Here is a 25,523-nt window from a genome sequence, read left to right as displayed (position 1 = left end):
GAGGCTTTCAAATAGCAGGAGATCCTAAAAGTTATCTCTCAGGGATCAAATCTTAAGGGAATCTGACACCAGGTTTTTCCTCTTAATCTGAGAGCAGCATAATGTAGGGACAGAGACTCTGATTCCAGTGATGTGTCATTTACTGGGCTGGTTGCTGTCATTTTGATAAAATGAGTATGTTATCAGCAAGAAATTATCACTAGAGGACTAGTAAACGTGCTGCTGTTATTTAGTTCAACTATGCGCCACCATTGTTTGGCTGTTTTCTGCCTGTGCAGTAGATAGCTACCAATCAGTGGTGTGTGTGGGGTTATATAGAGCGCAACATTTAAAGGGAACCTTAAACATAAAAGATTCCCCCTCTGCAGCTCCTGGGCTGCATTCCAGCAAGGTTCGTGTTATTATTGTGCCCCCTTTTAGACCAAAAGAAATACTTTATAAAGTGGTACCTTTTTGTATGCAGATACTGTAAATGGTACACGGGGGCGGGCTGCCTGGTGTCCGTTATTCTGCCTCCTGCCGCTTTAGGTCGCCCCCCATCGCTCATTTCCATAGCTGTGGACGCCGCCCAGTGCTCCAGAGGTCCCTGCGCATGCCCAGTGCCTATCTCTCATGAATGAGCACTGTGCCCAGTGTCACCGCTGGTGACGTGTTGCGCAGGCTTTAGATTATGGGCGGCGCTGTGATTTCATTAGCAAGTAACCGCCCATAATCGCGTGACCGCGCTTTCCCCTCTGCTTCCTTCGTCCTGCTCCGCGCTCCTCCCATCTATTTCCTGCCTCAGGGCAAGATGGGAAAGAGGTAACGTGGGGTCAGCAGGCGCAGAACGAAGGAGTCAGAGGGGAAAGCGCAATTATGGGCAAAACCTTGGTGACATATTCCTTTGACTAATATTCATACGAGCAAATGATCTGTGAATGCAAAGGTGAAATAATGATCATATATCACAGAAGTAGCATGGTTGGCAATTCGTTATCTGGATATTGGAGTTATTTCCTCTGCTCTCCCCTTTTATCTGCATCTTTTCTGCTTTGAATATTAATGGATACAATGAGTATAGCTATGATAGTCTATCACCTGTGTATCTTTACATTAAAGTGTTTTATTGCTCTACTGCATTTAGGATAATAAAGTGCAGCAATATTGCAAATAAGCATAAAAAGAGGGTCAGCGATGCTGCGAGCTATGAGGAGGGGCTGTCACTGCTCAAGAGGGTCAGTGTGCGGAAGGTCGGCGATGATGTGGGCTCGTGTGGTGTCACGGTGGTGGGCGCTATTGATCTGCACGTGGGCTTGAAGAAAGGGGTGTCGTGGCTCAAGAGGATCAGTGTGCGGAGGGTTGGCGATACTGTGGGCTCGTGGGGTGTCACGGTGGTTGGCGCTATTAATCTGCAGGCGGGCTCGGAGGAGGGGGTGTCGTGGCTCAAGAGGGTCAGTGTGCGGAGGGTCGGCGATACTGTGGGCTCGTGGGGTGTCACGGTGACAAGAGCCATTGATCTGCAGGTGGACTCTGAGGAGGGGGTGTCATGGCTCAAGAGGGTCAGTGTGCAGCAGTGGAGGGTCGGCGATACTGCAGGATCGTGGGGTGTCGTGGTGAAAATGGCCGCTGAGGCGGAGCATGGGCATTTTCTTGAAGTCCAGTGTGTCAACCACCGGCGATTGAAAGCAACCCGCAGATCAATGGCGCCTGTCACAACACCCCACGAGCCCGCAGTATCACCAAACCTCCACTGCCGAACACTGACCCTCCTGAGCTGCTCCACTGCAGTGACACCCCCTCCGAGCCCTCCATATCGCCGACCCAGCGCCACTACTGCCGACTGGTAAGCCATATGCGGTTTGTAGTTTGGGGGGGAAAAAGTGCGTCTTACAAACCGGACAATACGGTAATTGCTAGAGGATATGACGGCAGACTTGCTACAGTAGGGATAATGCTTGTTGCTATTCTGGTTCATGTCCTTGTATATAAAGGGGCCGCACTGTAGATGGTCTGGATTCTAGATAATTAGGCCGCTGTAATTGTGATATAATTGTACGGTGTCAGTCCAGCCTCAGCCTCAGATAAGTATTTTATTGCATTGCTGTGTATGTGCCTACTTGGTAGCAATGAGGGGAAAAAAGCCCAAACTGGAAGTGTAAATCAGTGCAGATCATTACCTAGGTGTAATCTTATCCAAATGCCAGGTACAGGCTTCTGATCCCACAAAGCCGTGCGTGCATTTCCTGAATGGAGATTGAATGGAGCGCAGGCTGCTTACTCATACACTTCATGGCCGCTCTTGGCCGGCTCCCCAAGCTTGTTTTACTAAGCATTGCTCTGGCATTCTGTCAAGTGTTTTTTTTTTCCTTCTATTAGGCACCCTGTCTAACCAAAGTGTGCGCTGTCATTACACATTTATGAATAATGGATATTTCTGGGTGTGGGCAGTACAGGATGTTCAAAAAGCAATGAGGTGAAAGCTATTTGTAGGAATTAGAAAGGTCTTCAGATCAAATTTCTTCCTAACTTTGCCGAATCTGTCTTCACATCATACTCAGAGTATACATTTTGACTTAAATAAAAAAAAAAATAAACAAAAAGAAAAATATACAGCAAAAAAGAAAGCTGGGGTATGGGGTATGCCAAGTGCAGGGCCTGAGGGGCCAGTAATGCATTTAGTTACATTTACTTAGTGTACGGATTTATTACTAATTGACTGAAAGAAGGTTGCCCACCAAACCTGTTATTGCCCAAACTTCTGTAAATGTATATGTACTGTAGTATAGTAATATACTCAGTGATTGCCAGCTTCCCTAGCTTCCTGGATCACACCGGAAGTCACTATTACGATGTAAGACCGCTTTACACGCTGTGATATCGTTACCGATCCCCCATCGTTTGTGCAACACAGGGAAATTGCTGCCCGTGGCGCACAAAATCGCACGGACCGATCACACTACTTACCTGCCTAGCGACGTCGCTGTGACCGGCAAACCGCCTCCTTTCTAAGGGGGCGGTTCGTTCGGCGTCACAATGATGTCACTAAGCGGCTGCCCAATCAAAGCGGAGCGGCGGAGATGAGCGGGACGTAATATCCCGCCTACCTCCTTTGTTCCTCATTGGCGGCAGTAGCAGGTAAGGTGAGGTTCCTCGTTCCTGCGGTGTCACACGTAGCGATGTGTGCTGCCACAGGAACGACAAACTACATCGTAGAAGTGTGGCGCCCCTGACCTGGTCAGGCACCACTGAGTACTGCACCCATGCTGGGGACAGTACAAGACAGGTAATCCCGAAGGCTGACCGGGGTGTGGTACACAGGCGCATAGTGATCAGGTCTCACACATGTACCTTTGAGAGGACCCCTGGGGATCCCAGGAGGGGGAAAAGCCTTCACCTTCACTGGAATAGTGGAGGGGGCCAAAAGCCTCCATCTCCACTCAAGGGGTGTGGTAAGAGAGTCTGGTTGCTAGGTGGCGTAGGCAAGAACAGGAGAGGAGGGGCAGTGAGCCAGAGCAGTGTAGAGTTCAGGGAGCTCGAGTGAGGAGCAGATCCCTGGGGCTGTGCAGTCTGACAGCGCCCGCGCAGTAGCTACTGACGGGGGAGAACGGTCAACTAGGAGTGCTACCCGAAATCCATCTTCAGCTAAAGAGAGAGCACGGAGTGGGAAGTAAGGAGACTGCTAGAGAGTACCAGGCCCAAACGGGCGGCAGATCCCGAAGCGGAGATAGATCCAGCTTTCTTTTGCTAAACCTGCCGGTGTGGGGCTCTCAAAGCCCACGCCACAACACCACAAAAGCCGCAGCCACGTAGCCACAGTTAGGGCCCATAGGTCACAGGAGGCAAGCAGCTGGAGTGGCCTGGTCCAGGCGACAAGCAAACGGCAAACGAAGGGGAGAGAGGCTGCAGCATCTTCCCTGGGTGACCCCCATAGGGACTCAAAGTCGGGGTTACCCCAAACCACCAAGGGCTAAGGAAGGCGAGTTAGTAGTCACCCTCATAAGTCAGCCTGAAGGACACCTGGTTCCCACTTGGTTCATCCCAGCTACGCCCGGGTCACTCACCCTGCCATCAACTGTGAGTAAAAACCCTGAAAGACATCCTGCTTGTGTGGAGTTATTCTGCGCCTTGTGGTTCTACACACCTACACAGGGCCCTGGGGCTTGCCTCACTCTCAGGGGGCTATTCCAACTAACTGCACTCACCATCAGCCCCAGGCGTCCCTCAACCTGCAGTGGCGGTCCCCCACTGACCGCAATACTGAGAGTGGCGTCACGACAATAGAAGATTCCCTACCTGTGACGAGATCCAGCCGAGTGGAGTCCCTGAAGGTAATGCACCGACATTGCACATGTGGGGCTTCACATCTGGCGTCACGAACAGGATAAGGACTAGACCTGTTCAGACAGGTGACCATGTGCCTGGGCGGTCCGCTTGAAAAATTGGAAGCGCCGCCATATTGCCACCATGAAAAGCGCGCTGAAAAACAACAGCAGCCCGCGCTGGAAGAAGTTACTGCCCACGAAGAGGTGTGGCTACCCAGAGATCCCCTGCAGAGTTCTGACCTCGCTTGTGAAGAGAGCGGAAGCGTCCAGGGACGGCGGGAAGGAAAGGGAGCCACAAGCCTGCTGCTGCAGAGAGAAGAGATGGAGTCCGGACGTGGATACCCAGAACCAGGCTCTGCTGCCTGGTGGTGCCGGGAGCTTGCTATCTTCTGCGATCAGCTGGAGGCCAGGATTATACGACAGCTCAGTGAGGGACGCACGGAGCTTCTGGAGATGGCTGCGGCGGTTCGGACCTACGAGGAGGGAGCCGCGCGACGCATGCCAGACCGAGCGGCGACGACTCAGATCCCGATGGTGCCACCGATGGGTGAGTCCAGAGTTGCCCCGGCCAGCGCAAGTGCTCCGACCCCTGCTGCTACGACCGCGGTCCCAGAAGAGGCGCCCGGCGCGGCGACGCTGAGCGAGGCCGCAGCCGCGCTAGGTGCGGCCCGCCAAATCCAGGCCGCCGCAGCGACACCCCGCCTGGCCCGCAAAGGTCCGACTGCCACGGCGATACTCATCCGTGCCGCAGGTGTGACGCTGACCCAGGCTGCCACCCTGCTGAGCCCAGTCCGCCAAGACCCCACCGCAGCAGCGACGCTCGTCCGAGCCGCAAGTGAGATGCTGAACCAGGCCGCAGCCCCGCCAGGTGCGGCCCGTCAAGCCCCGATCACTGCAGCGACGCCCAGCTCCACCTGCACGGACCCAATCGAGGATGCGACGCCAATTCAGACCGCGGCTGCAATGCCCAGTCCGGCCCGCCAAGAACTGGCCGCAACAGCGACGCAGATCCAGGCCGCCGCCACGCCAGGCTCGGCCCGCACAGACCAGGCCGCCGCCATGCCAGGCGCGGCCCGCCAAGACCAGGCCGCCGCAGCGATGCCCTGCGCGGCCCGCCAAGAAAAGACTACATCACCATTTATCCCGGCCTGCAGGGCCAGAGCAGACACCGCTCCCCAGCCTAAGGAAGTCCCTACTAGGAAATCCCTGGTAGGTGAGGACCCCGCATACTGGCAGCTGAAGGCTGACCTGGAGGCCAAGTTCCCACAGGAGATGGTGGACCAGTACATGCTCCCTCCGCACACCCTAAGGCAACCCCTGCAGCAACCACGCCGAAGAGTCCACCGCCTGGGCCAGCTGAGGAACACTCATCCCCAGCGCTGCCACGACCAGAGGGCAGCGAAGAACTAAGGGGGAGAGGAGGGCAAGAAGCTGAGGAGTTGCCCCCGGAGCCAGCAGCAGTGCTAGTCCCAGAGCCGGAGATGCTGCCATATTCCCGCTGGGACGAGGAAGACCTGACACCTCCTGCTGAAGAAGACCTGCCCAACCGCCCCACCTGGGAGCTTGTAAGCTGCACTTCGCAGAATCCAGCCCGCAAGACACAGCGCCGCAGCAGAACCCAGTTTTCCCCTGCACCGCCATCCCCAGAGCAGAGAGAAGTCACGGCCAGAGACCTACAAGAAAAACGGTTCCTGAGAAGAGCCAAAGCACAGATCAGAGGACCCCTGCGTCGAGGAATTGTCGAAGATTTCAGCCTCAAATCAGGGTACGGCTTTATAGTATCACCTGGTGTGAAGGAAGGGATTTTTGTCAATCGAAGGGATGTGAGAGCCCATTTGCCCAGAGGACACCCTGGAAGAAATTTGAAGATAGGAGACTCAGTGGAGTTCACTATGCATCAGGGAGAAAGAGGCTGGTATGCCCTAGATGTTGCACCATGTCCTAGAAGTCCTTGCAGAAGCCCTGCAGTCACAACAGAAGATGAAGAAAGAGACACTGAAGAAGAGGAAAGAAAGGATCAAGAAACAGACGACAAAAGCACGGGAAGTAACAGATGCCCCAGCCCTACAGGCCCAAGCCCTGGTAAGGAGGAAAAAGGAGCAAAGTTCACATAAAGCAAGAAGAAAGAATACAGCAAGTTAAAGTTTTGAAAAGTTTGAAGTTTTGCAACGTTTACGTTTAAGTATGTGCCCACATAAACTTGTGTGAGAAAACCATAAACCTTAAGGCTATGAACTGGCTATAGCCACAAACTCTCGCAGTGTAAATAGTTACACCAGAGGCACCATCACCAGAGTCAGCCTGTTTAGGGGCTTGGCTCATCTGCAACCAGGAGGAGCCCGTCCGTATATAGGGCCTTGGCTCACCTGCGACCAGAGAGCATGCCTGTTTATGGGGCCTGGCTCTCCACCACAAAGAGGGTACCTGGTCAGCACCAACTGTGGAGGCCGCCTCTACATCCTGCCAGAAGTGGCTGAAGGCGCGGCTCCACCAGGCCAGGTATACCCTGAAACTACCAGACCAGGAAAGCCGCCTCAACATCCTGCCAGAAGTGGCTGAAGGCGCGGCCAACGTGAGAGGGTCTGGGTGGTTAACGGACTTGTGGGTGGAGGGTGGTGATGTATGGTACCTGGTGCTTTTAAAAATGTTTTACATGTTTTAATGTTTTATGCATTTTAAAAATGTTGTCTTGCAGCCCGAGGACGTGCTGGTGATAACTAAGGGGGAATGTGGCGCCCCTGACCTGGTCAGGCACCACTGAGTACTGCACCCATGCTGGGGACAGTACAAGACAGGTAATCCCGAAGGCTGACCGGGGTGTGGTACACAGGCGCATAGTGATCAGGTCTCACACATGTACCTTTGAGAGGACCCCTGGGGATCCCAGGAGGGGGAAAAGCCTTCACCTTCACTGGAATAGTGGAGGGGGCCAAAAGCCTCCATCTCCACTCAAGGGGTGTGGTAAGAGAGTCTGGTTGCTAGGTGGCGTAGGCAAGAACAGGAGAGGAGGGGCAGTGAGCCAGAGCAGTGTAGAGTTCAGGGAGCTCGAGTGAGGAGCAGATCCCTGGGGCTGTGCAGTCTGACAGCGCCCGCGCAGTGGCTACTGACGGGGGAGAACGGTCAACTAGGAGTGCTACCCGAAATCCATCTTCAGCTAAAGAGAGAGCACGGAGTGGGAAGTAAGGAGACTGCTAGAGAGTACCAGGCCCAAACGGGCGGCAGATCCCGAAGCGGAGATAGATCCAGCTTTCTTTTGCTAAACCTGCCGGTGTGGGGCTCTCAAAGCCCACGCCACAACACCACAAAAGCCGCAGCCACGTAGCCACAGTTAGGGCCCATAGGTCACAGGAGGCAAGCAGCTGGAGTGGCCTGGTCCAGGCGACAAGCAAACGGCAAACGAAGGGGAGAGAGGCTGCAGCATCTTCCCTGGGTGACCCCCATAGGGACTCAAAGTCGGGGTTACCCCAAACCACCAAGGGCTAAGGAAGGCGAGTTAGTAGTCACCCTCATAAGTCAGCCTGAAGGACACCTGGTTCCCACTTGGTTCATCCCAGCTACGCCCGGGTCACTCACCCTGCCATCAACTGTGAGTAAAAACCCTGAAAGACATCCTGCTTGTGTGGAGTTATTCTGCGCCTTGTGGTTCTACACACCTACACAGGGCCCTGGGGCTTGCCTCACTCTCAGGGGGCTATTCCAACTAACTGCACTCACCATCAGCCCCAGGCGTCCCTCAACCTGCAGTGGCGGTCCCCCACTGACCGCAATACTGAGAGTGGCGTCACGACAATAGAAGATTCCCTACCTGTGACGAGATCCAGCCGAGTGGAGTCCCTGAAGGTAATGCACCGACATTGCACATGTGGGGCTTCACATCAGCAGCAGCAACGATAATTGGGAAGAGGGGGTGATGTCACCGATAAGCGAGTTTGAACGCTTTTGTAACAATTCAAAATCGCTCATAGGAGTCACACACAACAACATCGCTAAAGCGGCCGGATGTGCGTCACAAATTCCGTGACCCCAACAAGATCGCTTTAGCGATATCGTAGCGTGTAAAGCCACCCTAAGTTTATGGAGCCTCATTCTTATGCTCCATAGACTTGCAATGTAAGAGATACTAACTGCTCACTCATAGAGCCCAGTGGGATCTGGTAAGTCGGAAAAGCCGTCATGTGACCCAGAAGAGGAGAGGAGCAGCGCTGGAAACCAGAGAAGCCAACAATCGCTGAGAATATTACGGTATTTACACATCATACATTTTAGACAATAAAAAGTTTGATAGCAGTGCTTCTTTAGAGTAACAAAATAGGACGTTGTTTATTAGTGATGAGCGAATACTGAATATTCAGGGTCAGGTTATTAGTACCGAATACCTAGTACTGTTTCAGTTTTCGTCACAACTAACGAACCTCATGCAAGTCAATGGGGAACCCGAGCATTTTTCCCTGAAGATTTTGCTCTATAATGCCTTGATAGTCTTGAGATTTCATTGTACCCTGCACAGTATCAAAACACCCTGTGCCAGAGGCAGCAAAGCAGCGCCAAAACACAACCAAACCTCCTCCATGTTTCACAGTAGGTGCAATGTTCTTTAATTGTATACTTTATTATTGTCTCTGAGGACATAGAGCTGATGTTACTCATGTGTTCAAAGGATATTCTCCCAAAAGCATTGTAAGTTATCAATATGTATTTTAGTAAATTCCAGTCTCACTTTTTACTGATTTGCCTTCAACAGTTGTTTCCTCCTCGGTCATCTCCCATGAAGTCCACTTTGGCTAAGATGGCTATCTGACTCTGATGTACCTTGACCTTGGAATTTACCTTTAATCTCTTTGGAAGTTGTTCTGGGCTCTCTTGTTAGCATTCGTATCATCCATCTATTCAATTTGTCATTAATTTCCTTTTGCAGCCACGTGCAGGCAGGTTGGTTACAGTGTCTTTGTCCTTAAACTTCTATATGTGCCGCTATAGAAACAGGAACAATAAGTTGTTGGAGATGGTTATATGGCCTTTACCTGTAACATATTTGTCTATAATTTTCTCTCTCTCCTTAGCTTTTATTAGTCCATGTTCAGTGTGCTTCACACCATGATACTAAACAGCACAATGACTACTTTCCATCCTATAAATAGGCAGATGAGCTGATTACAAGATTGTAGATACCTGTGATGCTAATTACAGATCACACCTTAGTTTAACATGTCCTTATGGTCAATTATTTATTGTCAGTTTTCTGATTTTTCTCTTTATAGGTATTTTTGAGTAAAATGTAAATTGTTCTTTTATTCTATAAACTACTGGCAACGTCTCCGAATTTCCAAGCAATACATTTTGTATTTATTTTCTAAAAATGAGAAATGGTCAAAATAACAAAGCAATGCATTACTTTCAGACCTCAAATAATGCAAAGAAAACAAGTTCATAATCATTTAGAAACATCAATACTAATGTTTTACCTCAGGAAGAGTTCAGATATCAATATTTTGTGCAATAACCATGATTTTTAATCACAGCTTTCATGCGTCTTGGCATGCTTTCCACCAGTGTTTCACACTGCTTTTGGGTGACCTTATGCCACTCCTGGGGAAAAAATGTAAGAAGTTCTTCTTTGTGTGATGGCTTGTGACTATCCATCTTCCTCTTGATTACATTCCAGAGGTTTTTAATGGGGTTCAGGTCTGGAGATTGGGCTGGCCATGACAGGGTTTTGATGTGGTGGTCGTTCATGCACACATTGATTGACCTAGCTGTGTGGCATGGCGCATTGTCCTGCTGAAAAAAACAGTCCTCAGAGTTGGGGAACATTGCCTGAGCATTAGGAAGCAACTGTTTTTCCAGGATCACCTTGTATGCGGCTTGATTCTATTTTAAATCTTAAATAGTTATTGAAAACTGATTGTTGTTTTCTTCTAATATTGAATTGGGTGTATGTTTGTTATATAGAAGGCAGATAACGGCAATGTCGGGCCTTTATACTTTAGATTTGAGTGTTACTATGCCTTGCGAGGACTGGAAGTGCAGAATACAAATGACCTAATTTTACTTATGAAAAATATTCTATTAAATATTCATTGTTTGGATGATGCGGAGTTTGTGATTTATTTACGGCTCAGATTTCTGCGCACTCGAATGTGACAAGACCTAAGTGATGCTTCTTAGTCCAGGACTTTGTAGCCCCAATGTTCAGCTCTCACCGTGGTACAGTTTTCCAGAGGAGGAATGCCCTCACTTATTCGGGGAAGGTCTGCTATGTGGCCTGGTTGGATTTTTTGTGACCTTTGAAGAAGTGACAGGCTACAAATATTTCTTGTCTGGTTGTGGCATAGGTTGTTTTTCTTCCAAGACGTCTTGTGAGAAGCAGAAGAGGCTTGAAATTCGATTTGCTCCATGCAGGAGAACCAGATTGTTCTGTCTGTGTGAAGTGTAGCTAGATTTTCGTTTGCATAGACTGAAATTTGATATTCATTTTTTTCTTCCTCTGTATGTACATGGATTGGAATATTAGCTTACCACCTGTGTTTTCCTGGCAAGGTTTCCCAGGCTGTAAAGTAACATCAGGGTGGTCAAACCTAATAGCCACAAAGAATGTATGTTTAGCAGCATTCTTCTCTTCCAATGTTAGTCTGGGCTTCTCTGTTGTACCACACTGATTTACAGATCTCATCAGCAGACCCATAAAGTGTCTCAGCAGTGACTGTGATTGCAATATATACACTGCCTTTGCATAAAGGTTGCAATCATTTTTACTCTTTACCTTATATTCCGATGTGCACACGATCAGGAGACGCTGCGTTCTGGACTCTGTCATTCCTCTTCTGGAGACGCTGGTGTTTTCATCGTCCGTGCTCACGATCAGGATTCTGGGCGCAGTGGATTTTCTTTGTGTTCCCCTCCTCAGAACATTTACCGTATTTTCCAGATAATAAATTGCACTTTTTCCGCCCAAAACTGTGGGAAAAATTGAGGCGCGTCTCATAATCCGTATAAGCCGGGGTGGTGGTGGCACAGGGTCAGCGATACTGAGGGCTCAGATGAGGGGGGAGTGTCACTCCAGTGGAGCTGCTGAGGAGGGTCACAGGACAGAGGGTCGCCGATAACTGCGGGTCCGGGGGCATCGCGGTAGCGGCAGGCACCATTTATCTGTCGGTGCAGCGGGCTCCATTGAACTGCCGGTGCTTGACATGATAGACTTCAAGAAAATGGCCGCGGAGGCCAATCTGCGCATGCGCCGCCTCCACAGCCATTTTCTTGAAGTTCATCAAGTCAACTGCTGATAGTTCAATGGAGCCTGTAGCGCGCTGGCCGATCAATGCCGCCGCGATACACCAGAGCCCGCAGTATCACTGACCCTCCTGAGCCGCCACATTCCTTCTTCTGAACCCGCAGCATCACCGACCCTCCATTCACTGACCCTCCTGAGCCACGACATCCTTCCCCCGAACCCACAGCATCACTGACCCTCCATCCACTGAGCCACAACACCCCCTCCTCTGAGACCGCAAGATCATTGACCCTGCCTCTTGTGACCCTCCTGAGCTGCTCCTCCCTGGTGAGATATTATAAGACGCACTCGGATTATAAGACAGACCCCCAGTTTCACATTTTATCTTTTCCTATTTTCCTCCTCTATATTTGGGGTGCGTCTTATAATTCAGTGTGTCTTATAAAACGAAAAATACAGTATGTCTGTGCCAGAAACAGTTGACATCCTGTGGCTTGAAAAGCCGTGGCGCAGGTCAGTTTACACTGGATAGGAAAGAAGCATAGCGGGCATGGGATGTGTATGTGCTTGTACTGTACAACGAAAATATGCTACGTCCAAAACCCTGTTAATCCTGATCATGTGCACTCACCCTAAGACGTGAACTGGTCATTATCGCAATGTGTGATTGGGAATTCAGAACTAATATTATGCATGTATGCTGAGAGTGCCTTGTAAGAGCACATACCGGAGACTCTGTCATGTAGCCATACTGACCCTCGGTGAGACGGACACCGACATTTTAATCTATAAATGACCACAGACATTTGACAGATTTTTTTTGAATGATGATATTTCTGAAATGGGGTTTTCCGGGCTGAGAAGATAAGTGTGACGTCCCTGTGTGCGCGGCAGGCTGCCTAATCATGGCAGTGTGCGATGTTGACCCTTATCACAATCCCACTGACTCCCTGTGCAAATAGGTGGTCATGTATTGACAAGAATGCGATTTGTAAAGTTGCTGTCACTTCCTGACTGGATTCTTCTCCACGTCTTGATACTTTTTTGAGAGAAGTGAAGGAGACTCAAGGGCGGCATGGTGGCTCAGTGGTTAGCTCTGCAGTCTTACAGCGCTGAGGTCCTGGGTTCAATTCCCACTAAGGACACCATCTGCAAGGAGTTTGTATGTTCTCCACGTGTTTGCGTGGGTTTCCTCCGGGTACTCCGGTTTCCTCCCACACTCCAAATAGGGAATTTAGATTGTGAGCCCCAATGGGGACCGTGTTCCCAATGTATGTAAAGCGCTATGGAATTAATAGTGCTATATAAATGAATAAATTATTATTATTATTATTATTATTATTATTATTATTATGTTGGTAACCTTTACTATGTAAATGGCACATCTGCAGTCATGTGATCGCTCTCTCAAATGGTGGATACAGGAGGATTGTGACAGTATGCACATTGCACACTGCCACCATTTAACTGTCTTCAGTTATGTTAATGTCACGCTAGGTACGGGGAAGTACCAAGCGAATGGAGAAAGGGAAGGGAAAACCTATGTGTAGGAAAGGGGAGATGGTGACCCCTGACCAAACATACTGCTTGCCCCTGGGGTCCCTCACCACCCTAGATAGGTTCCGCAGCTATGTGCCGAGTCAGATACCTGATGCTAGGTATCCCTAGTGCTGGACCCTAAATAGAGAACAGATGGGATGAGCTCTTTGTCAACTCCACTAAACATTAGAGAAGACACAAGAAGGACACACAGGTGGGAAATGCATGATCTACTTATCTACAGATGACTGGTAGAAGTTCTGCAAAGTTTCAGCCACGATACCACAGATGACTACAAGCCACCTGCTTGCAACCAGAGCAGACTTTTCTTCTGAGCCCAGAAAACCCCTTTTAAGGGTATCTATCAAAACAATCTAAGCCCCCAAATTTTTACATGGTCATTTTACTGTCTGAAAGGTAATGTTATCCATACTTTAACTTATGCAACCATGTGCTCAAAGACAGAAAAATCTCTGCTTATGTGCAAATTGGGTTGAAGTGCTCTGGGAGTGTCCAAGCACTTCCCCAGCATCTGCCTCCCCAGCTGAGCTCTCCACCCAGCCCCACCTTCTTCTGCTTGACTGGGGGGCAGAATCATTCTGACAGCTTCACTGTAAATTAACTCCTCTCCAATCTCTAATACACGTGCATTTATTTTCAACGGGAGGAATTAAAAGGGTCACTGTCGGACGCCTCTGGCAATGGCCTACTATTTGTAGAACAAAGGATGGAACCTGTTGAAATCCCAACTTAGACATCGCCTGAGTGAAATTGAAGGTTTGACGACTTATTTATCTAATATTGCTAACATTCGTATAGCCTTTGGTGTTTTCTTGTGGTTCATTTGTTTTTGTTCCGCAAGCTTGGAGAATGTAGATTGTATGTGGGTTGTGCTTGTCGATTTGCTATATATTTAATGTGTGTTGAAATGTATATATTTAATGTGAAACATCATCACCCTTTCACATTAAAGGGGGTGTCTAGTAACCTCTGGTCCTTCATACATTAAAAAACAGCTATATCTACCTACTGATATCTTCACCTAATCAATGTAACATTACCTTTGCATCCAATCAGTGTCCGCTGTTAGCTGCAGGCTGATAGACTGTAGTAAAGGTATGACAGATGCTACAGCATTCACCCAGAATTATTCCACATTATTTCTTACTGAAACTAGTTGGAGAGCCAATAGACTCTAAAGTCACAAATTTCTCTATTAATTTTTTGCCATTTGCAAGCTCTTCAATACATTGTTCAAAAAAGTATGCATGATATTAAAGGGGTTGCCAACTACTTGAACAATCCCTTGTGATTCCACATGTTTTTCCTCAGTAAAATAAAAATCCTATACTCACATCCCGTACCGGCACCATTCCAGAGGTACCATGGGTCATGTTCCCGAAACTTACGTGGGGTTGTGACATCATGTGAGCCCTGCGTTCAATCAGCGCTGTCTCCTGTCTCTTTGCCTTTGAACCAAACAAGCAATCAACAGTAAGAGAGCGCCGCCACCGCTCTCACATCCTGTTAATTAACTCCTTTGGTCCGAAGGTGGGGAGACAGAAGACGGCACTGATTGGACGCGGGGTTTGCAAGATGTTATAATGTCCCATGAGCCACAGAAACGCAATCTGTGGCAATGCTGGAACGGTGGCGGTACGGGAGGGGAGTATAGGATTTTTAATTTTACCTGGGGGAAATGTGGAATCAGTAGAAGTTGTCATAGTAGTCGACGACTCCTTTAAGATAGTTTTTAATTCTTTTTCTATAACTTTTTTATAATGTGTGTAAATATTTTTCTCCCAACAGGTTACAGTCAGCAGCAAACCCAATGCCGCATACAGAAGTGCACAACAGACTTTGTGTCTCTAACGTCTCATCTGAATTCAGGGAGCGATGGCTTTGACTCTGAGTTTTGTAAAGCCTTGCGGGCCTATGATGGCTGCACACAGAGGACTTCTAAAGCGTGCCGTGGAAACTTAGTGTACCATTCTGCAGTGCTGGGGATCAGTGACCTTATGACTCAACGAAACTGCTCGAAGGATGGTCCTACATCTTCTACAAACCCAGAACTTTCAAATGACCATTGTAACTTCCACAGCAAGGTGACAGCAAGAGAACCCGGGGCGGGAGACAAGCCTCAGCCCAATTACCTCTTTTGTGGCTTGTTTGGAGATCCACATCTCAGAACTTTTAAAGATCATTTTCAGACTTGCAAGGTGGAAGGAGCTTGGCCGCTCATAGACAACAACTATTTGTCTGTGCAAGTGACCAACGTGCCAGTAGTCCCTGGATCCAGCGCTACAGCCACTAACAAGGTAACTAAATAACAAGCCGTGACTTGCTTTAACTTTGTGGGAGGTGAGACGTATCCAAAATCAATGGTAGGGCTTTGTCTTAGATGTGGGTTTTGTTTCACGGCTAATCATGTTTACTTGGTATATTAATAACCAGTAAATGATCTGCGGTTCAGGCAGCCATTGTGTAGGCTGATTTCATAAATATGCATTTGGGAGTCCCCAGGTCCTCGCAGATTCAAGCGCCAATACACAATGGCTGCCAACAGGCAGGGCAAGCTTTTCTGGAAAGAGAACCAGTCTGAATCCCGTAGCTTTACATGATATTGTAAGCTTATAATCTAAAAATATAACATTTTGAGTACAGTTACGTATACATACACTGCTATGCTATCACATTTAGTTTAAAATGCAAGTGAGATGTTCCCAAAAAAATCTTTACATACCTCTGCTTTGTCAAAGGCTACTGAACTTTCTGCCAGTAGACAGAATGTGACCTATGACCCTTTCACGTTGTCCTGTTCCTGCCTATGATCACTATTGTAGTGTACGCAATATTCCATATCGAAGTTCCTATTTTGCTTCACTAAAATGATTTTTTTATCAGAAGCAGATTGTCCCATGATAGTGTTTTATAACGTGGATTGTGAGAACACTCAGTGGTTTATATAACTATCTTTCATTTTTACAAAGCCTAAAGCGGGCTTTACACTCTACAACAAATCTAACGCTGTGTCGGCGGGTCACGTCGTAAGTGACGCACATCCGGCATCGCTAGTGTTGTTGTAGCGTGTGACAGGTACGTGCGATTGCGATACACGTCGTTCATTTCCTTAAAATTGCACGTCAGGTTGTTCAATGTTCCCGAGGTAGCACACATCGTAGTGTGTGACACCCCGGGAATGATGAACAGATCTTACCTGCGTCCCGCGAGTCCCGCCGGCAATGCGGAAGGAAGGAGGTGGGCGTGATGTTTACGTCCCGCTTATCTCCGCCCCTCCGCTTCTATTGGCCGGCTGCCGCGTGACGTCGCTATGAAGCCAAATGTCCCTCTCCCTTCAGGAAGTGGATGTTCGCCGCCCACATCAAGGTCGTATGGAAGGTAAGTACATGTGACTGCAAATAATCGTTTGTGCGACACAGTCAACAAATTGAACGTGCCGCACATACGATGGGGGCGGGTACGATCGCATACGATATCGTATGTGATATCGTAAGGTGTAAAGCAGGCTTAATTAGGCATGCATGACTTGGCCTTCATGATTGATCAGGTATAGTCAGGGTCCCCAGGGGTTGGACCCTTAGGGATTCACAACCCATTCCAACGTGTTACTATACTGTGGACATTTGGGGAGCACTTTTTGTGCATTGATTACTTGCCCCATATACTAGGTCGCCATTTCCTTCATGTAATATGATTATTGACATCCACCAGAACTAGAGCTGGACACCACTGACTACTCTCCAGGCTCCATTATGAACAATATGTATTTTTTTTTACTCTGAAACACTGCAGGGTTTCAGGGAAAACTCTGCACCATGAGCTGAGAAGAAGGTGACTGAGAGGACTGATCGCTGCGGTGAGTCCCTGCTGGACTGACTGGTCTCTACCCATGCGTCAGAAGACGTCATGACCCACCTCAATGAACAGTCATCTCAGTCATCTCTTTCCTGGCCTCCATCTTAAAGGGGTACTCCCATTTCCAAGATCCTATCCCAATATGTAGTAGGTGTAATAATATTAGCAAATACCAGTTACATAGTTACTCAGGTAGAAAAAAGACCTAGGTCCATCTAGTTCAACCTTCCTCCACCAGCTCTACATTTTGTCCCTAAATCATTTATAATCAACAATGTTGTGTGTACTGGGGAAATCATCCAGCCCTTTTTTAAAAGCTGTTATAGTATCTGCCATTACTACCTCTTGTGGTCGGCATTCCACAGTCTGACCGCTCTAACTGTAAAGAACCCTTTCCTATTTAGCTGCCGGAATCGCTTTTCTTCCACCCGCAGTGAGTGCCCCTTGATCCTTAGTGTTGTCTTTGGAAGGATTAAGTCATGTGCCAGTCCTTTATATTTACCACACATAAATTTATACATATAAATGAGATCTCCTCTAAGACGTCTTTGTTCTAAGCTAAACAGATCTAACTTTTTAATTTTAACCTCTCATCATATGTGAGGCCTTCCATTCCTTGTAGTAGTCTAGTTATCAGCCTTTGAACTGACTCTAACTTCTGAATGTCCTTTTTAAAATGTGGAGCCCAAAACTGGATCCCATATTCCAGATGTGGTCTTACAAGTGATTTATAGAGGGGTAACAATACGTTGGGATACCTCCAATTAAAAATATAGTATAGTTCTCCTGATATATCCATGTCTCTTACCTAATGTGCAGGGCATTGCAGCTTAGGTATCCATGGTTAGGTCCACTCATATAGTGACAGTTAGGGTACGGTTCCACTTGTGTATAGATTTTGATGCGAGAGCATTGGAAGCGATATGCTAATGACCCTTTGCTGCGAGCATCAGCCGAGGGTCATACGACTGTGATGTGATCTTGCGATCAGATCACAGCTGCGGAGATGGAGGTAACACTTTCTCCTCATTTCCTCCACGGCCTGCCTCTGCGTACTTCACACTGCAGTCGGATGTCATGCGAGTGCAGTGCGATGTTTCACACGCTATGGGAGTGCGTGAACCCGAGAATCACTGCCAAACGCAACATGCTGTGATTAATTTCTCAAGCTGATATGACATAAAAATCAATCACAGATTGACACTGCCCCATAGTTTTGCACTAGAGTGAGAGCAGACCGATGTTTTATCAGATTGCACTCGTCCGTGCAAAATGTAAGTGGAATAATACCCTTAGTTCGGTGCTTGTGGACACCAAAGCTGCAATGCCCTGCGCATGAGGTAAGAGACATGACTATATCAGGAGAACTATACTACATTTCTAACTGGAGGTATTTGCTAATATTATTATTACATTTTAGGGTAGGATCTTGGAGATAGATAGTAATAACCTCTTTAAGTATATTTGATATATGGATATTTGTGATAATAGATTCGGTGTCTGATTCGCGATATGGTTTGGGTAGCATGAAGCATCTGAGTAGTCTTCCTTTAAACTCCGTATTAATAATACCGTCATCACGTTGGGAATTTCATGATCTGAGGAATATTTCTGCTTTCTAACCCATTGCATTTAGTCCATGAGACAGTCGCATATATACATGTTCTCTCATTTATTTCAGGAGAATCTCAGCTTTCTTTTACATACATCGAGTCTTAATTTTGTGAAAAACTATTGACATAGAAGTAGAAGGTGGTAGTGCTTCTGGTAGAGCCGGGACAGATGGGGCCCTGCCGGCGGTGCGCAGATTGTGCCAGGATGTATAAAACTGTGCATTTTACTGAAGTCCGAAAAAATCGGTAGCAGCAGAAGAGAGAAGAGCCTGTAAATGACTGCGCTCCTGTGCTGTGCGAGCGGCGGGGGAAGAGCAGCCACAGGGAACAGCCATTAATGAATAACCTGCTCTGTTATGGTGTCTCATACTATGTGCTCCTGTATACTGGTTACTAGGAAGGGGCTTTGTCACATAAAACCTCATTAGACATAGAAGTCTTGGTGTCATGGATATTAATTCTTTACATACAGCCCTGTGCATACGTTCCCTCAGTATGGAGGCATACAGCTTGTATCAGGGTTAGCTTTGTACCTATGGAGTGCAGTCCAGATACCAGAAGCATTTTTCCTGACTGGTTTATATGGATTTTTTCATCTGTGTGTCTCCATTTGGAATTGTAGACATATGGAGGTGCAAAATAGATCTCATGGATCTGCGTGTTACCGCACATTTAGTTTGTGTGCGCACGCTGTGTTTTTTAATGTGTTTTTGATGCGTTTTTTGTTTTTGTTTTTTTGGTGCAGTTTTGTGACAAAAATGCATGTGCACCAAAACCTCAGCGTGCACACACACTTTTACCAGGACAGCTTTGCAGCCCATTAAACCCTTATTAGGGTACGTGCCCATGATCAGGACTCGCTGTGTCCTGGGCGCGGTGGGTCCTCCCCTGAGGGGTTGCACAAGAGAATGCAGGAGACCTCAGCTGCTCGTGCCCACGATCAGGACCTGCTGTGTCCTGGGCGCAGTGGGTACTGACCTGAGGGGCCGCAAGTCTCCTCTGCAGGAGACCTCAGCTGCTCGTGCCCACGATCAGGACCTGCTGTGACCTGGGCGCAGTGGGTACTGACCTGAGGGGCCGCAAGTCTCCTCCGCAGGAGACCTCAGCTGCTAGTGCCCACGATCAGGACCTGCTGTGACCTGGGCGCAGTGGGTACTGACCTGAGGGGCCGCAAGTCTCCTCTGCAGGAGACCTCAGCTGCTCGTGCCCACGACCAGGGTTCGGGACGCTGTGGTCTCTCGCTGTGTTCTCCCTGCGGAGGACACTTGCGACTTCACAGCAAACAATTGACATGCTGCGGCTCAGAAAGCCGCACCTCAGGTCATTTTACACAGTGGGCCGTACATGCACAGTGGGCATAGGATTTCTAGAAATCTCATCCACTGAGTTTTTACTGTACAACACAGTGTTTTGGACGCAGCTAAAGCATGCTACATCCAAAACGCTGTGAATACTGATCATGGGCACGCACCCTTAGAGGAGCAATATTTGCACTGTGTAATAGGGGATCGTAATATCGTTCGATTCTTGAGAAAACAAATTTTTAACTTGCCTTTATGAACGACTAGCGACTTTACATGGACCGCAAAAGCGATCTGTTGAGCTAACATTTGCTTGTGTAATAATGAGCTTGTACGCGCGATAACGACATAATAACTATTCGCTCGTCAATCACTGTTATTAAAAAATGTTCCTGGTGTCTTTACACACACTAATTGATAATACCAGTCAGCACTCAATTGAAGGCTAGTTTACACAGGCTGGAGCAAGCTTGGGGGGATTTTCCAAACAGGAATAGGGGGATGTTCCCCTAATTATAGGTAACGCCTTATCATTGTTATTGGGGATAACTTGCTAATCACTGGTGGTCCAACTGACTAACATCTGGAATGTAATGAAGGCGTGCATACTCCGCCTGTGGAACGGCCAGAAAGCTGGGCAGAGCGCTATCGGATCTGCTGCCGTTTTCAGGATTGCTGTAGTTCCCAGCCGTTGGACCCCCAGTAATCAGCACCCCTTTAATGACGTCTTTCAATTCCTATACAGTTTGTATATTATTGGCATCACATCTACCGAGTAAAACAATAAATATTTTTTAGGCCATAAAAAAGATCCGATCCGAACTCTGCCATGTTTCTACAGCCCAGTGGTCTGAACCAAAAATTGTACAGCTCATGCAATGCCGCGGTTGTGACTAGGGCAATCATAATGGAAGGTTTGGGGATGTGACCATAACATGTGTTAACAAAAGTTTAGATGGCAGAAACCTGAGCTTAGAGCTGATCTGGGGCACCTCAGATAGTGGTTGCTAGGGATACACGGCCTAGCAACAACATTCCCTTCCAAAAAGATTGTCAGACAGCACAGCCTTAGCAACCATTCTGCCTTTGAATTGCTGCTGAACTAAGAACCGGGACACATGACTATGTATTCCTTGTTTTTCTCTTTTAAAAGATGTCCAATGTGGTAAAGGGGTTTTCTCTTATAACTATTGATGGGGGAGCACTGCCATACTCGGGTGCTCGGTCCTTGTTATAGGGAACCAACCAGCAGGTTTTTCCCATATAAAGTACAAGCATTGACATACTGGTGCTAGGATGATGAATCAAATCATACCCTCAGTTTAGAGATTGGATTCTTGATGGCTGCACCAAAATATCAAATAACTAGTGATGAGCGGGCAGTCAGACTCTCAAATGAGCGCAACTCCAGAAATCTCCTGGAAAAATGCTCTAGTTCCCCCTTGACTTTCCATTATACTCAGGTACTCAAGTAGAGCCCATTCGAGCATAAAATTGCTCTTAAAGGGAACCGACCAGCAGGTTTTTCCCATAGAAAGTACAGGCAGTGCCATTCTGGTGCGGGGATGTTGAATTTCAAATCATTCCCTCAGTTTAGAGATTAGATTGCAGAAAAATCCTCTATCAAAGCTTCAAAAATGGCATCATTGGTGCATAGGCTTGAGCCTTGGGGTGGTTCTATGTAGGTGGGGTCTTCTGGAATGATTCCTTCTCCTGCCTTGCCTCCTTTTCTTTATTTCAATTTTGGTGGGACGTGCACATTGCTAGTGTGACGTTGTTTTCAGTAAAATGGTGCCGGTATCTGCGCATGCACGTACCACAATCTCAGGCATCATATGTGGAGATGAATATGTTGGCGGCGCATGCGGAGATTGAATTTTTGTTTCATCAGCGTGTGCACCACTACAGCTCACAGTCATATCCACTGTGTCATCAGTAAAATGACACCGGAAGTCGTGGTAAACGCATGCACCAATATCGGCGCCATTTTACTGAAGACAACATCACACTAGTAATGTGCACATGCCCCCAACATCGGAAATTATGGTGGCGGCTCAAAATTTAAATAAAAACGGGGAGTCAAGGTAGGAGGAGGAATCATTCAAGAGGACCCAATCCACATAGTACCGCCCCGATGCTCAAGCCACTGCACCAATGACGTAATTTCTGAAACTTTGATAGAGGATTTTTCTGCAATCCAATCTCTAAACTGAGGGTATGATTTGAATCAACATCCTAGCACTAGTATGACACTGCTTGTACTTTATATATGAAAAACCTGCTGGTTGGTTCCCTTTAAGGCTACTTTCACACATCCGGTTTGAGCACTGCGGCTCAATCCGGCTGTGAAAACTATGCAACGGATGCGGCGAAAACACCGCATCCTTTGCATAAGTTTTTACATGCGGCCCGTCCGTTTTTTTCCGCTTGCGGCATGCTACTGAGCATGCGCAGTGGAAAAAACCGCATGCGGCGACCGGATGCGTTTTTTTCCGCATCGCACCGCATCCGGCCTCCATAGGTATGCATTGAAAAATGCGGCGCAGCGGCCGGATGCGGCGCGATGCGGGTTTTTTTTGCCGGAGCAAAAAACGTTGCAGGGAACGTTCGATCCGGCCGCGGCATCGGCTAAATCTGCCGCATGCGGCAAAAAACGGACCCAGCAAGCAAGCCCCTGCGGCACAATACGGCACTAATGTAAGTCTATGCAAAAAAAAACGCAACCGGCGTCAAAAAAAACGGTTGCGGTTTTTCTGCAGAACGCCGTATTGTGCCGCAGAGCAAAAAACCGGATGTGTGAAAGTAGCCTAAGAGTAGTTTGATGCTCGGATGGGCTCTACTCGAGCACCCTAGTATATTGGAAGTCAAGGGGGAACTAGTGCATTTTTCCAGAAGATTTCTGGAGTTGCGCCCATCCGGAGTCTGACTGCTCATTATGAGTCCTGAGCACCCGAGCATGGCAGTTCTCTCTCCTCACTATTTGTTACAAGTACCTAGCACCCGAGCATGGTACTGCCCGCTCATCACTAGTTATGAGTACCAAGCACCTGAGTATAATTTCAAGGTAGGAGAAAGCGGGTTGAATACCACGCCAAAATCACAGGAATACGGAGAGTATAAGTGAATCCCTGTTATTTCCACAGGTCTACGCGTTTCAGGGACATATCCGTCCCATTCATCAGGACAATACACAGGGAATATATTGTATATTGTCCTGAAGAAGGGGACAGATATGTCCCTGAAACGCGTAGACTTGTGGAAATAAAAGAGATTCCCCTATACTCTCCGTTTTCCTGTGGTTTTGGCGCGGTATTCAACCCGCTTTCACCTACCTTTGAAATTATCTCACCGCTGCGGGACTGCTGCCTTTCACGCTACTTCCATGTTTGCTAAGGGGTTGTGACTGGCACAACCTGATAAGGTGAGTGTCCTTCCAACATTCACCCTATACCTTTTATACCGGGGAAGACCCTATTTGCGCCTAATCTTTCCACAGTTTATCTCTCAAGCACCTGAGTATGGCAGTGCTCACTCATCACTACTCATTACACAAGTACCTAGCACCCGAGCATGGTAGTGCTCGCTCATCACTAGTTACGAGTACCGAGCACCCGACCATGGTAGTGCTCGCTCATCACTACTCATTACGAGTACCAAGCAACTGAGCATGGTAGTGTTTACTCATCACTACTCGTTACGAGTACCTAGCACCCGAACATAGTGCCTGCTCATCACTAGTTATAAGTACCGAGCACCCGAGCATGGTAGTGCCCGCTCATCACTAGTTACCGAGCACCCGAGCATGGTAGTGCCCGCTCATCAATAGTTGCCAGTACTGAGCATCCGAGCATGGTAGTGCCCACTCATCACTAGTTACCGAGCACCCAAGTATGGCAGTGCTCGCTCATCACTAGTTATGAGTACCAAGCACCCGATCATGATAGTGCTCGCTCATCACTACTAATAACACGTACTTGTCTAGCCTCCTTGTGTACAGTCTGTATGCTGCATTCATATCCGCTGGCGCGCAGTAAGGTGTGTGTCGTATGTAAACTCTGAGGCATCTGTTGCTTTGGATGACTTGTACATTGTGTTTAGCAAACAGGCGTGTTGTAGCAATGGGATTTATAACATGTTTCAATTTGTGCGCAGTTGTGTATCTCAGTGTGGTTTCTGACAAGTGTTTCATAGTGTCTACCTGCTTTACATGACTCACTCACATTACATCACCTTTAAACTATGTTGACATTTTTGCAGTCAACGATAATGATGATGATGATGATGATGAAACAAATTATTTTACAAAAGCAAAATAAAGGGAAAAGCATTCAGATAAATAAATCAGTCCTATGAGGAAAAATGAACATGTCCAATGTAAATAAAACAGATGGTTTTTACATAAGTGTTCAATGCTTTTTTTTGTTGTTTAGTTTCTTTCATTAGTTATTTCAAAAATCTTAAATGATTGTCAATGGTTAGAAAACAGCGCCACCTTGGCCTGTTGGCTGTGTCTGGTAATGCACTGAGCCCCAGATGTTGTACCAGATACAACTCAGAGCACTTGAGAAGATTTATCAAAAGTGTCTTCGTTTAAGATCACAACCAGTCAGAAATCAGCTTTCATTTGTTAAACTACTCTGGTAACATGAAAACTTTGCTGTGATTGGTTGCTATGATGAAGAAATACTTTAAAGGGAACCTGTCAGATCCAATATGCACCCTGAACCACAAAACATTTGGGGTGTATATTGCTAATCCCTGCCTAACCGTCCCTGTATCTAGTAGCATAAATAAAGAGATCTTTAGACAAAGTATTTCTAAATATCCTTTATGATATGCTAATGAGCGCAGAGGCATGCTAACATGCTATTTAATACCCATTGCCCATCGTCATCGGCAGTGACACGCGTACCTGTGTCTGTTGTCACCGCCTCAGATGCCGGGCAGTGTGCATGATCAGAAGTCACCGCACTTCCGGTCATGCGCACAATCATGCTAGGTGTACACATCCCAGCTTCAGGGAGGTCTAGTGCACATGACCGGTAGTGTCAGGCATTCTGATCATGTGCACTGACCCTAACCAGCATCCGAGGTGGTGTCAACAGACACAGGTATGCGCATCACCGCTGATGACGCTGGGCAATAGGCATTGAATAGTATGTTAGCATGCCCGTGTGGGTGTGCTAATATGCTAAGAGGGTGGACTAGTTGGGGGGGGGACCCTTGTGACTAGTCCATGACCTCATTAGCATATCATACAGGACCTTTAGAAATACTTTTTCTAAAGATCTCTCTACTAGATGCTGGAATAGTTAGGCAGGGATTAGCAATATACACCCAGAACTGCTCGTGGTTCTGGGTGTATATTGCACCTGACTGGTTCCCTTTAATGATAATTCAATCCAAGCATTATACCTAGTCTTGCCTGATCACTTTGTGCTTGACTTTTTTATTTAGCAGTTTATGCATCCCCTTCCTCTGGTCCTATATGAGTAATGTTTAGAACAGGGTGTCAGGTATTTGGATCTATTTACATTTTTATTTATTTGGCCTAAATCCCATTTTTTAGTTATGGTATGATACAGTTTAAAGGGGTTGTCCACTACTAGGACGACCCCTTCTGATGCCACATGGTTCCCCCAGGTAAAATAATAAAGCCTATACT

General features: G+C 47.4%; 1 protein-coding gene across 2 annotated transcripts in view; it reads left to right on the top strand.

Annotated features, from left to right (window-relative positions):
• The window catches only part of RGMB (repulsive guidance molecule BMP co-receptor b), a 107,059-nt gene that overhangs the window by 56,196 nt on the left and 25,340 nt on the right, over positions 1-25,523 (top strand). For both annotated transcript variants that reach the window (XM_075325064.1, XM_075325065.1), the window contains exon 4: positions 14,878-15,386. In XM_075325064.1, coding sequence (XP_075181179.1) covers positions 14,878-15,386 — 509 coding nt within the window. The remainder of the gene's footprint in view (positions 1-14,877; positions 15,387-25,523) is intronic.

This window comes from Anomaloglossus baeobatrachus, chromosome 1, assembly GCF_048569485.1.
Source record: "Anomaloglossus baeobatrachus isolate aAnoBae1 chromosome 1, aAnoBae1.hap1, whole genome shotgun sequence".
Classification (NCBI taxonomy): Eukaryota; Metazoa; Chordata; class Amphibia; order Anura; family Aromobatidae; genus Anomaloglossus; species Anomaloglossus baeobatrachus.
This window is presented reverse-complemented; position numbering and strand designations above follow the sequence as displayed.